General features: G+C 32.3%; 1 protein-coding gene across 1 annotated transcript in view; it reads right to left on the bottom strand.

Annotated features, from left to right (window-relative positions):
- The window catches only part of LOC134726053 (neuronal acetylcholine receptor subunit alpha-2-like), an 84,607-nt gene that overhangs the window by 22,487 nt on the left and 44,996 nt on the right, over positions 1-17,124 (bottom strand). The window contains exon 3 of the mRNA XM_063590448.1: positions 2,090-2,199. Coding sequence (XP_063446518.1) covers positions 2,090-2,199 — 110 coding nt within the window. The remainder of the gene's footprint in view (positions 1-2,089; positions 2,200-17,124) is intronic.

Raw genomic sequence — 17,124 nt, 5'->3', positions numbered from 1 at the left:
ATTGTGCTATTTTTGGAAAAAAAACGAAAAAAAAGGAGTACGAATATTGATTCCGTCATCAGACTGATTTTTAGTCATAGATAAACTTCCGGTTTAACACGCACAAGTATAACCAATCGTATGATAGATAACAAAAATGAAAAAATAAATAAGCCAATTAGAGCGTTCTCCATATCATGGTGTTTAGATCGCCAGAACCACAACTATTATACCTCCTTAGAGAGGACAATTATTTTTCGCGTTTATCTACATGTAAACTACGATTATAAATATATAGAGACTCTCTGTATTCTGTCTGCAGTTTTCTTTGAAATATATTACTATTTAAGGGGTCATACCAGTTGAATATATATTAAAATAAGTAAAACATGTGGAAACAAGAATGTGTCCAAAGTACACGGATGCCACATCGGCACTATATTTACTAAGTTTCGAGTTGATTGGACTTCAACTTCATCAAAAACCTCCTCGACCAAAAACTTTAAACTGAAGCGGGATAGACGGACGAACGAACGGACGAACGAACGGACGCACAGACTAGAAAACATAATGCCCATAAATGGGTCATAAAAAAATATTGTTGGAAGTGAAAGTAGTGATTTGGCAAAAATGAAAGTAGGGTTGAAATTAAAGGGAGGCAGGACCTTTTTCTGGACGTCGGGTCGTGTTTTCAAGCCCGGAATTTGGGGATTGTTCCTTACGGGATCCGGGAATATATTTTTCGATTTCGGGATATGAATTTCTTTAAATTCTGCATCTCGGGATTTCATGTTTTAAGCCCTGGATTTCTGGATTAGGACCCCTCCGACCACCCTCAAATTGGCCTTAGTCGGTCTTAGTCATTTATACAAGATTCATATCCTACCATTGGCATTTTAATAAAGCTCTCAAAAGAAAAAGCACTTATGGATTGTCCTAGAAGCATATTTTATTAGACTAATAATGGTCTATATATAAGCAGTTACATTTATTTCATGTTTGAAGCGGTGCAAATTTTTAATTTAATTTGACTATTACCAAAAGATGCATTGTAGCAAAGGAGAAGAATAATTGTGGTCTGAGGCACGAAACACGAAAATAATTGAATTTAACGGAAAGGAAACAAATATAGGACTTTGGAAAAAGGGAGAGGGCTTTTGATACCTTTTATGAAATTCTCTATACATAATATCTTTTACAAAAAATCCCCCTACAACAGTTTTCAAGCTGTATATGCCCGCGATTTCGCGGATGTATTATACTGTAAAGAGATATAAGAATATGTGGTATGAGTGCCAACGAGACAACTCTCCATCTACATCATAATTTGTAAAAGTAAACCATTAAAGTTCAAAGTGTTATTCAACACGGAGCCTTGGCTCACACCAAACAGCAACTATAAAGGGTCCCAAAAGGTACTAGTATAACACAATTCAAACGGGGAAAACACCGGTCTAATCTGTATTTAAAACGAGAAACGAGAACCATTTATGAACCTCATCAATTATCAACAACCACTATGAACATCACGTTCCTGACTCAGGACAGGTACAAACAAATGCAGCGAGTGTGAACGTTTAAATAGATACAAACATTCACCCTTACCTGAAACATAGTGTAACATCACAACATAGAAAGACACACTATAAAATAGAAATTGAAATGGCTTAAATCAATCAAAAGACATATGAAAACAAACAAAGTGAATATACACTGAACGAATAAATTTGATCCATAACACAACGTAAATACAATATGAATGAAATAAGGGAAGAGATAATAAACAATTTCAGAAAGTCAACCATATCGTTGTCAAAATGCCATATTTGCATGATATAACGATGTAAAAATTAAACATAATGCCGCCAAATACTATACATATGTTATGTACACAGGTACATGAAAATAATTTTGTAGAGTAATGAACAATGGAAATAAAGTATTGCAGTTTTATATTGCTATTTTTAGATCTATTGAAAATAACTGAACAATATAACCTTTCTATCTGCCTATTTTGGTCTACCGTTGACAATACAGCTAAATATATGACTCGTTCTATACTAATCCAATAAGTTAAATTTATACAAAATGTCATTACATAGAAACTTACAAATTATACAAAACTATATCTGGAATCCAAATCAAATCTGAAGGAACCCGAATAATATTTATGTCATCATGCTCTGATGCATTCCACACAAGAAGTGCATCTGTCCAACTCTGAAATCAAAACCATTAATGTTTCATTACATAAAATTGATTATATAAAAAATATAAAGTTTAATAGTGTAAATAAAATTATATCAAAATTTAAAAAAAATAAAAGTATTTATGAAACTCGGTAAAAGAGCTCACTAGGCTTAAAGTTGTGGTTGTATTTTAGCATATTTGTCGATTATAAGTACAATTAACATACTAACTGAGTAGATGCCACTGCTGGTGGAGTTTCTACTCCCCGAGGGTATCACCTGCTCAGTGGTCAACACTTCTGTATTGACATGAATAATCATTGATATGGTCATAATTATGAACTAACTGTTTACAAAACTTTGAATTGTTTAAATAATAAGGCTCAGGAATAGTGTACCTTAGCTGTATTTTGAAAAACTTTTATGATTATTGGATCCACAATGCTCTACAACTTCGAACATTATTTGGCCTTTTAAACTTTTTTCTATTAGAGCGTCACTGATGACCATTTGTGTAGACTAAACGCGCGTCTGGCTCAAATGCAAAATTTGAATCCTTGTATATATAATGAATAGAATTGAGAATGGAAATGGGGAATGTGTCAAAGAGACAACAATCCGACCATAGAGCAGACAACAGCCAAAGGCCACTAATGGGTCTACAATGCAGCGAGAAACTCCTGCACCCGGAGGAGTTCTTCAGCTGGCCCCTCAACAAATATGCTACTAGTTCAGTCATAATGGACGTCATACTAAACTCCGAATTATTAACAAGAAACTAAAATTAAAATTCAGACAAGACTAACAAAGGTCAGAGGTTCCTGATTTGGGATTGGCGCAAAAATGCGGCGGGTTTTAACATGTGTCTTGAAACATGTTCTTGGATTGATTTGCACTTCTCATAAGTGCAAATTGGAACCACACTTTTTTATTCTTATCATACCATGTCCTTTGGCAATAATGTACCTCTGGCGATAAATAACACAATACAATAAAAAATTTGGTGTGGCTCGCCTGGTTCGGCAACTGGAGTGAAAATAGTGACAAAATCCTGTAGGATATTTTTTTTCTCCGATAGGATATTTAAAAATCCTACAGGATTTTATGAAATCCTACAGGATTTTATGAAATCCTACAGGATTTTATGAAATCCTATAGGATTAAGTCATAATCCCGTAGGATATTTTATTTATCCTATAGGAAAATTTATCTCTTATGGGATAACATTAATATCCTACGGGATTTAAAATCCAATAGGATTTTCAAAAAAAGTGTTAAATCCGATAGGATTTTTTTGTCCTATAGGATTATCATGAACGACTTTTTGTCAGAATCAAATGTCCATTTGGATAATTTTTTCTCCTAAAGGATTTACTTTACCCTGTGGGGTGTTTTTTTCCCATTTTTTTCTCCTACCGGATTTTTTCTCTCCCTTAGGATAAATTTTGTCCTGTAGGATATTTTGTTCTCCCTTAGGATAAACTTTGTCCGATAGGATTATTTTTTCTCCCATAGAATTAAATTTGGATACGTTTTGTCATCTAAGATGGATTTGTCAGTTTTGTTGATATTTTTCAAACGTTAACAATACGATTTTCAATGCAAGAGGGACGGAAGATACCAAAGGGATAGTCAAACTCATAAATCTAAAACAAACTCACAACGCCATGGCTAAAAATGAAAAAGACAAACAGAAAAACAATAGTACACATGACACAACATAGAAAACCAAAGAACAAACAACACGAACCCCTCCAAAAACTAGGGGTGATCTCAGGTGCTCCGGAAGGGTAAGCAGATCCTGCTATGTGTGTGGTCCAGACTTAGGAGCATCACAAATTGATAGAAAAGATATTAAGACAATAAAAACTGTTTAGCTTGTATTATTGGATAGCCGTCTCATATATATCATAGCGATTCCAACATGATTTCCACATATCAATTTATTATTTGTTCATTCTGATTGGTGAATCGTACTAAACAAAATAAATGACAGTTCAATGACATATACAATTTTCGTTAATGCAATATATCCAATGGCTGTTTTCGGTGATTTCCGTTTCAATCATGTATGGATATTTTTGATTGATATTTACTTCAGTGGCAAATATTTCATGCATCTTATTGACGACCTTGAAATAGACCATACCAAAACAGTTTTAAAGTTAATCTCGCCAACAATAAAAGAAAATTAAACAGATTGTAACACAACTTCTAATCAAACAGACCTATATATACACAGGGTCCCTAAGATATTCAGTTGAAAGGACTAATGGTTATTTATTTAGAATCAAGTAATGTGGGTTTTAGTGGCTCGCTCAAAACTGGTATATGTTAGATATTTTTACAAGATTGAATTTTTTTCTTAAATTAAAAAACAAATTGAATTTATAACATGAAAAAAAACACTATTAGTTTAGTCTCACATCCCTTCCTTGACACGTCTTAACTAAGAAACCATCCCTTGAAAATCTATACTTACATGTTCCATAACAAATTGGCATAATATCATATAATAGATCGTGAACAGAAGATCTAAGAACGAAAGAAAAAAAAATTAAAAAAAGTTGATATTACTATTAATCGATGTAGTGGTTTTCAAAGACATACACGGGTTGCGTTCAATATTGTAGCTGCTACGTAGATTTTGACTATTGAACGTGTAGCTATAGACTAGATGCTACATAGATATTGATCGCTACGTATAGCTGCTACGATATTTAACTCAACCCTTGTATTTAGCGTAGCTGCTACATAGATATTGATAGCAGCTACGTAGCCGCTACGATATTGAACACGACCCTGGTTTGCTTTCAATATCTTATCCTATATAAGGCTATGTAGATTTATGACTATTGAACGTGTAGCTAGCCTAGCTGCTACATAGATATACATTGCAGCTAAGCTAGCTACTCGTTCAATAGTCATAAATCTACGTAGCACTACATAGCTGCTACGATATTGAACGCAACCCTGAAAAAGGTCGTTGAAGTTTCCATAGTTATCGAAACGGATACATGGAAATATTACTTTATAGGATTGTGCAAATCTTGCCTTTGTATATGGTTTACATGATATTATTAATGAGTTTGTTTGTATTATTTGATAAATGTTGTTTGTTTTACGTTCTGTGGCAAATATTTCATCTATGTTCATAACGAGAACACATTAATTATAAATACAATAGGTAGGCCTTTCATAGCAAATATAAATGGTCGACTGAGAGAATGGACATGGAACTTGGAATGCTTATGAAAAATGAGGATATATTGGATAAAAACAGAAATTTAGCCTTGCAACAGCTGGTCATATTCATATAACATTTACATGTTCTCGTCTGGAACTTGAATTTGTCTCTGGATATAAGCATCATCAACGTTCATCCTCTACTGTATCGTTAATAAATAGAAAAGTATTTTCCTTGTACTGTTTTTTATTTCATGTACATGGTTTGATTTCAACGAATTGAGATTATAAAAATGGTATTGTTAAACTTTCCATTCACACAAAATATATATGTGCTTGTTTGGATATTTTTAATGATAGGTAATATTAAATTAGCTCCTTACTTTATTAATACATGGGACGGTTTTTTGGCTTGATAAGGTGTAAAGGGATCTCTCTATAATAAAACAAAAATGAAGGTTGACTTTAAATGTCTAAATCGTCTGTTTTGTTGGGTTGTTGTGTCATCAATATTTACTCTTATTCCCTTTTTTCGAACCCAAAGGGTAGACTTGAGTACAGAAATATAAATTAAGCCCCCCTCCCCCCCCCCCCCCCCCCAATTCCTACCAAAATGAAAATTAGTTAACAAGCTATAACAGCCACTGCAGTGCTTTATGCTGTTGTTTTTTTTAATCAATGCCTTTTGCAACTATAATTCCCGGTTTTGGACAGAATATAAAGAAGTAGATGTGGTTCGATTGACAATGAGACAGAATAAAAAGAAGTAGATATGGTTCGATTGACAATGAGACAACATCAAACTATTACTATCCACCAAAGTTCACATGAAGCTGATGAACGCAAATATAAAAAAGAATATGTGGTATGATTGCCAAAGAGACGAAGTGACATAGAAATTAACAACTATAGGTCACCTTACGGCTTTCCATAACGAGCAAAGCTTTTGTATCTAAATTCATTATATATGGTTAATGTTAATGTGTCGTTTCTTTTGTTGACTAGTATATTAAATGTCTCTGGTGGTCTAACTTTTTACATGAAATTTAAAATTATACCCTTTTTTCATTAATAGGCTATCGCAATAAAGATATAAGCTTAATAACATAATTATATCAGATGTTCACTCGTTCAAGAAATGTCATACGGGACAAGAATGAGTTTTAATGGCACAATATATTTTTTAAACAAAATTTGCATGACTTTTTGTGTAAGCTGTTTTATAATGCTCAATTATATCAGGAGTTTCAGAAAAGGGGGAATAAAAAACAATTATGCAAAAAAAAACAGTCTAACTTGCGAAGCTTTCTTTGGTATTCAATGTTACAAAAATAGTAATTCTTTTGTAGATTTAGAACTTACAACACAATAAAAAAAATGTCTATTGAAATTGGTAGATGGCAAACTAATCAGAGAGAACATTTTATTTATTATACTTTATGTAAAATTAGGTGAAATTGAGGACGATTTTCATTATAAAGTTGAAACAAAACGAAAAGTTTATTTAACGTTTTTGTAAATAGCTTCTCAACTATTGAATTGATTTTATCAAAACAAAAAGTATAAGATAAAAAATTTATTTTCTATCAAATGCCTACCTATAACATGTCTTGGGTATACTTTTTATGTCCTTATTGCACCCAGGAAGTCGTGTGGGTTTTTTTTTTTTAGACGTACCGATCCTCAATATCTGACACACATTGACAAGAAAGATCATTTATGATAAAAGCTGGGAAAGTTCATAATTTTAGAATAAAGCGGAGCATCGCAATTGCGTTAAGATAAATTATTTTTTTATTTCCTCGGGCCGCTCAAATAAAACGTTTCAACTTTACTAAAATATATTGTTTTTCAATTCTTTCTCAAATTTAGATATAGAGTTGACACATTTTTTTTGTATCAGGTTTATTCAACTCATGAACTATAGAAGGAATAAACGATTCAGGGAAAGCCTACAAAATGGAACCACAATTCATGACTATACTTAAGGTGCATCTTCTCATTTTTTATCTTTAATCTTATTCTATAGCATTCATAAATTATAGCTACCCGATGTTTGTCAACCATATAATACATTTCTACTCTATTAAACGGGGGAAAATAGGCCAAAGGTCTATTATACATGATGTATACTGATGGAAAAGCCGCACATGTTTGTTATTAGTAGGATAAAAGTCACAAAAATATCATCCAATACTACACGTTGGGAAAAGTCTGTGAAAAAGGTTTAAATAATTTTTGTTTAACATCTTCATATTTTCATCTGCGTACCGCTTATATAAAACGAAGCTAGACACTGAAAACTACATCTCATCTCAACATTTACGAACGGTGAGACGTAGAATGGCATTATTTATGAATCGGACACTACCGCTAGCTGTTAAGACGGAACGATATTTCCAGACCGCAGATACCATTTAATGATAGACTTTGAAAATTTTGTAGTACGAACTGTGTGGAAAACGAAATACATGTTTTAATGGTCTGTCCTTTATATACAGACTTCCGATATGAACTTTTTCAAAAACCACGTGAAGATATTGATGACTTTGACAGAATGAACACAGAGAAAAGATGTATCGCTCTTATGAACTGTAAATACATACAAAAGTTTTTAGTTCATACATTGAATTTTTGTTTTTTTCTTATAAGAAAAAAGTTTTTATGAAATTATGATTTACAAACAATATATCTTCATTATTATTTTTTTCTTTTTTTGTGCACATTTGTATTTTACATAAAGGTTACTGTGATGTTCTTCATACAATATCCGAAATTTATATACCTTTATTTTCTTTTTGAAAGATAATTTCAATTGACAATTTTAATTACAATACCATCAGAACATTAGCATTTTAATTAAGATTTTATTTGTTCAATTATTAATTTATTTTTTACTAATATCTAATGTGAATATTATTTTAATTTCATTGATAAAGATGTGCTTGTAACCAATTTATTATTATATAAATTTTAATTAATTTAATTGTAAATTTAGTGTCTCGTAATTCTATGTAGGCTGGGTGTTAATCTTTGTTTTAACTGTAAGACCAATATGCGACATTTTAATGAAATAATCATTATATTCATCTTTTATATTTAATCTCAATTACCAGATTAAAATTTCACACCTAATTGAACATTGAAGATGTACGCTGACCACCATTTGTATATGTTCCAGACCGTATGAGTATTTGGACCGTACGCGTACGGTCTGGACCGTATGCGTACTTTTTCAAAATACGTATACGGTCGGACCGTACGCGTACGGTCTGACTAATATTAAGAAGTTGGTCAAGTTTATTAGATACAAATGTATATAACAGATCAACATAACTTATATCTCAAATTAATATAAAAAGTTCAATAGTAATTAAAATAAAAACTTAATATTTTAACTATTTAAAAAAAATCACGCTTATTAAAATCTGTTAATCTCCTGGATTTAACATGTCAGTAATTCATTAATTGCAGCCCAGTATGCTTATTGAAATTGAAGTTATCGGAAGTAAACATAATGTGGGAGGACAATTGTTATAGAATATTTAGGAACTTTACAAAAAAAAATGCATATGCAAAGGAACATGCATGAACAAAACATTTTTATGTAAAAAAAAGTATGACGTTTTTTGTGGTAGAAAGACTAGTGTCACCTTAGGCCAGAGTAACAAAATAGGATTCAGGGGCCGTATGCATAAAACATCTTAACTTAAGTATTCCTTAAACTTAGATTTTACTAAGAATTTCCTTAGTTAAGTAAAATTCTTAAGTGGTATGCATAAACTTATTTAAGTCTTCACTTAACTAAGGAATACTTAAATCGGAACCTTTCTTTAATTACCGTATGATATATACTAGCCCATCACATGTACTCATCCATGTAAAAGTTTATTATGATTTTTTTTTATTGATCAATGCATTCTTTTATTTTAAAGAGCTGGGGTTAAATTGACACAGGTATGTAAAACAATTCAATAGAACGTAACATAGTATGATGAAGAACAAATTTGCGCATATATAAGACAACGGTTTTTAAGGTTGATGTTTTGACGGATGAGCATTGGAAGAAAAATATTTCGCTAATCCGACTTTCCTCTACTTAATCTTTAATCATCTTTTAACGGGACTAATATTTTCTGGATACAACAATATGTTTTAAACTCTAATAAAAACATGATCAAGGTTTCAGTGGCGTAGCACAATACTAAGGGTAGTCTTTTCTGGATAGTTGTCTCATTGGCAATCATACCACATCTTCTTTTTTATATTGTAAGCAAATCATTTATTTACAGAACACTTTTTTTCAATAAAATGTTTACTAATAGTTTACCTTATTACATGCACTGACGTCTCCCTTTCCAGACCCCTTGCTTATATTTGCTATGGTTTGAAAAACATCTCTTGTAATGTGAAATTTACATTTTTATCACTTCCTTTTTACAACAACAATATTTTTGAAACCGCAATATATCTCATTGAATTTATAAGGGAATATAAAAAAAAAATTAATACGAGTAAGGTATCATTAATACCATATATGGGTTTGTAGCAGTGGAGACGTCTGACTGCCATAACAGTGATTCCATTAACAATCCCCCCTCCCCTTTACGAAAGAAATCAACCTCTGGGTAGATCTTAAAACTTTTTGATTTTGTCCCTGTAAGTGAAAAATTTTTAGGGTATGCCCTATATCTTTAAAATAACACTAAATTGAAAATTCAAATGACCCCCCCCCCCCCCCCCACAAAAAAAAAAAAAAAAAAAAAAAAAACACACACATGATATAAAAAATGTAGTTGTGCATGCCCTCTCTTCATTCCTTAATTCTGTTTTAACATACGGTTACAAATGATACCCACGCGGTGTAAAAAAATAAAAAAAACGTGCACGTACGGAGTAAACAAAAGAAAAATAGAACCATGAATTACATGAGTATAAAAACTGAGTACTTTTCGGTATACACACGAGATATCGGAATAGTGTATAACTACCAACTGTTATCTCTTGATTTGTTGATTATACGTGCTTTGAAGAAAATTACGATGATCGTTAATATTTAGCAATAAATAGACGAATAATTAATATGTTATAATTACTGATACAGTTATTAATCAATTTAATTGTAGGTAACCTATTGATGTTTTGCAAAAAATGCATACTTTCGATCGATTTTAAACTATTTTTGCAAATTTAAGGAAGCTCTATATGTACCTAAGACTTAAGTGTTATCTTAGGCGATTCCTTACTATAAGGAGTTTTATGCATACCACTTAAGTTTTGTGGGCGTGACTTAAAACAACTAAGATTTTACTAAGAAATACTTAGTTTAAGATTTTGTATGCATACCACTTAGATAAAAAGGGCGGAGTTTCCTTAACTTAAGTGTTTACTAAGGAAAATCTTAACTTAAGTAGCTTTATGCATATGGACCCAGATATACAATTAAACAAATATTTAGGTCAATTGTTCGCTAATTCACTTCATCCATCTATTTGTAATAATAACAATTTGTATAACTAAAAATAAAGATTTTGATAAATGTTTGTTTAAAGTTTAACCCATATGATCTCTGTAAAGATTGTTGCCAATCTTTAATTTAAAAACAATATCTTTGGTTTCTGGATATTAAATAATGACTAAACAACTTTTAAAAGTATCAGAAATTATTATTATCAATAATAATAAATACAAGTAAATGAAATACAATATGTTAAAACGTTTGAATGTGTTTTTCGTGTATGCGTTATTACCTCTTGGAATCTTTCAAGATCAGTTCAAATTCGTCTCGTTATTAGAAAAGTCCGTTTTTTATAGTTCTTAGCACGCCTTATCCTTGCGTGTACGAATATAGTTCCTTATCGGTCAAGGTTTATCATGTAAATAACTGTCAGTACTTACTTAAATATGAATTATAGAGAAAGCAAGCATGATTTCGTACGTCTCGACACCGATTTAACGATATAAAGCATGTAAATACAAGTAACTAAAGAAATGTAGGATTCATAACAAGCTAGAAAACAAAGATGTTATCCGAACGCCACATGTTGGCAGAATTTCGTAACGTTAAATCGGCAACTGTCAAATTTGCCGGGAACGACGTAACGTTTACTAAAAGGTACTGACGCGATAATTAACGTTCACAACACTGCCCTCCGTCAAAATAGAATTTCGTCTCGAAATTTAAATAACTACGAAAGATTAAATCATTATATAAAATCAATCAAAATTTAAACAAGCACCTGCTGTCTCAATTGAATATTAAAATTAAGAAAATTTCTTCCTGTCTAAATTACGAATATCGGGATAACCTACCACGATCTATGACACGTATAAATAATGATTAAATTGTACAACGGCATAAAAAACAATATACAATCATATTAATAATATCAACAAATGTCTAGTTATGTGTCTTTTCAATATAAATAAATGTTTTTAGAATTTTTGACGTCTTCTTTTTCCAACAACTTCACTGTATTATTGGTTTGTCTCTTTTTGTCCTCTTCTGTTCTGTGCTCCTTATGTGTCCTCTTCTGTTCTTTTTTTCCTCCTGTGTACTCTTCTGCTCTTTCTTCCGTTTCCTCCAATCTTTTTGTGTATCTCGAGTTACATGTTTTTTATTCTCATGTCCATTCTTAGTTTGGTCTAAATCTGTTTTATGGAAACTTTCTTTCAGTTGACTTATCTTTTCCTCCTGACAGAACATGTTTCCATCCTCTTCTGTAACTACAACATTTACAATTTCTTCAGTAACTGGAACATTTTCATTGTCTTGTGTACCTAGAACAATTACAATTTCATTTGTAACGCTTACATTTTCTTCCGTAACCTTTATGTTTTCTTCTGTAACAGTTATATTTTCTACTGTTACATTTCTATTTTCTCCTGCAACATGTTGCAACAGTTCAGGCAACATTTGAACATCGACCTTGTCCATCTGTGTACCCTGCGTACATGCTATCATGGGTTTTTCGGTATCTGCCAATACCAGCTCTACCATTGAATCTCTGGTTGACAGGAACTCACATATGTCCGCTTCTTTGTAAATGATAAGTCCAGAATTAGTGTCCTTTTCTCCGACTCTGGCTACTTTCATTTCATAAATTAGGTCACAGCCTTATAACGTGTTCTCTTCAATGGGCGCTACATCAACTGGCCATTTGAAGATTTCACTACCTAGATTAACTTCCACCTCTGTATTTCCTCCTGTTGTCAAGTTCTTTCCAGCCTCAGCAACTTCCCAATTTTTTGCTGCTCTCCTTAGTTTTGGCCGTTTACTTTCAGGAATCTGATTATACAACTTCTCACTTAGAACCGTCACCTCATGCTCCAGTGTCAATAACTGCGTTCGTCGCAATCTTGTTAATGACCACTGGAACTGCAATGCTAGCTGCTGTCACCCGATCAACGATAATCTCTTCAATCCTGCTGATCGTTTCTGCACTACCCATTACCTCCTCTGGTGTGTTCTCTGGTGTTTTCTGTTGTATCTCCTTAGACTCCTCAAACAACATCTCTAGACTTAAATCTAGGTCCTGTATATCTAGGCTATCTTCTTCAAATGATCTCTTCATAACTGTACCCACTGATGTTTTCGGTTCAACCAAATGCTCTTTCATTTGGCAAGGTTTCTCTTCATATTGCAAGTTATTCTCTTTAATATTTTCTTCACCATGTTTAGGGGCTGACACTTGGTCGATAGTCTCAACCCTTAGCAGTTTAAAGACTCTTCAGTTTGGGTTTGACTCCTTTCATCATTCCTTATAAAATCACTTCTGTTTTCTTTATGATAGGGGCTTCTCTTTTCTTTAGGACAATCTCTTATGTAATGGCCATCCTCATTACAGTTAAAACATCTGCGATTCTTCATCTTGGTCATATGGTCTCTATACACTTGCTTATTATGCCATGAACTACTGTCATAATCTTGTTGTGTATAATACTTTGCCATTTCTGTTTGAATGACTTTCTCTAGTGACTGGGTGATGGATTCTTTCATCCCCCTTTCCAATTGCGTTAGTCTCTCCTCCGTTTCATATCTTTTCCCACCAACATTCCTTATTTCAATATCATCTTCTCTTTCCTTTACATCACAGTTTCTTGCGTATTAAGTTGACGGATGTTTCTGTCTCTATTCCCTCGTTTATACGTTTCATATAAAGTGACCTGGTGAATAGCTTCAGTCATACTGGTAATCCTCTTTGTCAGTAATTCTATAGCAATGCTCTGGTTAGGTAATCCTCTTAAAATACACTCAATATACTGTGAGTGGGACGCTAATAGTAGAAAATGACCTTCGGATTAACATTTCTTCTCTGGATGCATTTTCATGGATGTTTTCTTTTCCTTGTTTTCTTAATGTGTGCAACTCTTGTCTATACGTCTCTGGATATCCATGGTCACCAAATCTATTTGACATAGCTGCACATAGCCCAAAGAAAGATCTTTTGGTCTCTGGTGAGAGGTAGGAAGCATAAACCATTGCCTCATCTTTCAGTGCTGTTACTAATTCAATGGCTTTAGTATCAGTATCCCATCTGTTGATCTCTGCAATAAGCTCGAATTGCATAAAATAGGCATTCCAAGGATCTCTGCCGTTGTAAAATGGCACTCTGTTTCTTCTCCCATTGTCTATTTTGGAGTTTTCATAATTATGATGCTGTTGCTGTGGTCTGCCATAGTTTTCATAATTATGATGCTGTTGCTGTGGTCTGCCATAGTTTTCATAATTATGATGCTGTTGCTGTGGTCTGCCATAGGTAACCAGTTTGGTACTGAGGAATTGTTTGGATACTGCTGGTAATCTGTACGTTGCTGGATTTCAGGCATGATTGTACTCGTACAAGAATAGTTTGGACGATGCTGGATCTCAGGTATTGTCATATCAGCATATGCATATGATGAACGTTGCTGGGTCTCTGACAATGTTGTATCTTTGTATGTATGTGTAGAACGTTGCTGGGTGTCTGGCAATGTTGTGGTATTATATGAATAGGTTGGACGTTGCTGGGTGTCTGGCAATGTTATACTATTGCAGGAGTTTGTGGAACGTTGCTGGGTCTCTGGCAATGTTATATTGTTGTAGGAATTTGTTGAACGTTGCTGGGTCTCTGCATAACTATTTTGATTACTGATAAGAGGATCAGATTTCATCTGAGGGAAATATTGACCATTGTTCTTCATCTGAAGGTTTTCATTTCTTAATGCCTCTAACTCTTGTTTCATCTTCATCACTTCATCACTCTCACATGATTTCTGAAGGTTTTCATTTTTTAATGCCTCTAATTCTTGTCTCATCTTTATTATTCCATCACTCTCAAATGATTTTTTCTCTTGTTATAGTCGCTATAGCACTATCACTCTTACTTTGAGTTGGGAAAAGAAATGGATTTGTGCTTACTGCCTGGTTTGCGGCTAAATAATTATGAGAAGTGATATCCCCAAATGAGCAGGTATCAATATTTGCAGATGCAACAGACCAAATGGGAATGATTGGACTAGCTAATGTGGTAATTCCCCTATTAAGTGAATAGGACCCCTGTGGTATACGAGATCTGTCTCCTAAATTATACATTTTACTTATAATTTCTAAATGAAATCAAGAGTTTCAATTTACTAATCAACTTGGATTAAACTTTATCCTTGTTAATCTTGTAGTTTTTCAGAATTATTCAACTTAGATTACTTTTTATCCTTGTTGAAATAGAAAAACAATTTCCTATGTCTTACTTTTAAAACACCTTTTAATTTATGAAAATATCCTTACTTTGTGAAATAGACTATATAAACAACAAATTTGAAATAGACTATAAATTTTTTATCTTTGACCTTTTCCAAATATTTTTATATTTACAACTTAGATTTATATTTATCCTTGTAAAAAAAAAACTTTTGAAATAGACTATTTAATATACAACTTTGAAATAGACTTAATTTAATGACTGGACCCTTTTAAAAAATTATGGTCTTAATATTTAACATGGATTCAGATTTATCGTGCGAGGGCTGTATAGCCAGTCAAGGTCGTTAAAAACTTCCATTTGTTGTTGTCCTTGTTAAAATAGACTCCTAAATTTAAACTCAACTTGGATTAGAATTTATCCTGGTTGAATATGGTATATACTTTTACTATATTTAAACTTTCAACTTAGATTAAAATTTATCTTTGTTGAATTGTACACCTTAACGATTTTATTTAAACTTGGATTTATATTTATCCTTGTTGATATATATTCAATTTTAAATTATAACCTTTTCAACTTGGATTAGAATTTATCCTTGTTGATATAGATTCTGACTAACTATTATATTTTATTCTTTTCAACTTGGATTAGAATTTATCCTTGTTGATATAGATTCTGACTAACTATTATATTATTACTTTTCAACTTGGATTAGTATTTATCCTTATTGATATATATTTTAAACTAACTATTATATTTTATTTCAAATTGGATTAGAATTTATCCTTGTTGAATTTAAAATTACTTTAATATATACTATAATTTAATTTATATTCACCAACTGTACTATCTATTTCTTTCAGCCTTTGTTGTAACCAAATATCATAAAATATGGACAGAAACAATGTATGTACTTATCAATTGCGTGCCTAATAAAATATTCACGTAGATTCTTAAAATTTTCTTAAAAAGGAAAACTAAATTCGCTGCCACCAGTTTAAAGATTGTTGCCAATCTTTAATTTAAAAACAATATCTTTGGTTTCTGAATATTAAATAATGACTAAACAACTTTTAAAAGTATCAGAGATTATTATTTTCAATAATAATAAATACAAGTAAATGAAATACAATATGTTAAAACGTTTGAATGTGTTTTTCGTGTATGCGTTATTACCTCTTGGAATCTTTCAAGATCAGTTCAAATTCGTCTCGTTATTAGAAAAGTCCGGTTTTTATAGTTCTTAGCACACCTTATCCTTGCGTGTACGAATATAGTTCCTTACCGGTCAAGGTTTGTTATGTAAATAACTGTCAGTACTTACTTAAATATGAATTATAGAGAAAGCAAGCATGATTTCGTACGTCTCGACACCGATTTAACGATATAAAGCATGTTAATACAAATAACTAAAGAAATGTAGGATTCATAACAAGCTAGAAAACAAAGATGTTATCCGAACGCCACATGTTGGCGGAATTTCGTAACATTAAATCGGCAACTGTCAAATTTGCCGGGAACGACGTAACGTTTACTAAAAGGTACTGCCGCAATAATTAACGTTCACAACAATCTCAAAACATGTCTGGTCAGCTGGACCGTACGCGTACGGTCCAAATACTCATATGGTCTGGAACATATATAACCGGAAACTGCTAGGTGTGAAAATAAGATGTTTCAATTTTATAAGGATTTGTACGGGGGTCCTTCAACACTGTATTCAATTATTTTTTTCAGTCCTTTTCTGTATACATTAAACATGAGCACTTCGTCATTCTCTATTCGTTATTTTTTTCTCGATGTTTCTGTAGTCATTATTTTTTTTCCCTTTATTCGGCACTTTTAGCCCATTATTCTCTATTCATCAACCCCATCCTGACCCTCTTTTTTAATGAACCGTTAGAAAAAAAATACGTCTTGAATGTGGCATTAGCTTAATAGCATACATCACAGCCCATTAAATTAGTTGAGCACAAATACTGCTGGTGATCAACCTTTGATTTATAAACTAGATAAATATACTAATAAATTTTAAAGATCTAATATATTTTTTACAATTTCCTTTCTCCGTTTTTTACCGACAAATG

Source organism: Mytilus trossulus, chromosome 7, assembly GCF_036588685.1.
Source record: "Mytilus trossulus isolate FHL-02 chromosome 7, PNRI_Mtr1.1.1.hap1, whole genome shotgun sequence".
Classification (NCBI taxonomy): Eukaryota; Metazoa; Mollusca; class Bivalvia; order Mytilida; family Mytilidae; genus Mytilus; species Mytilus trossulus.
This window is presented reverse-complemented; position numbering and strand designations above follow the sequence as displayed.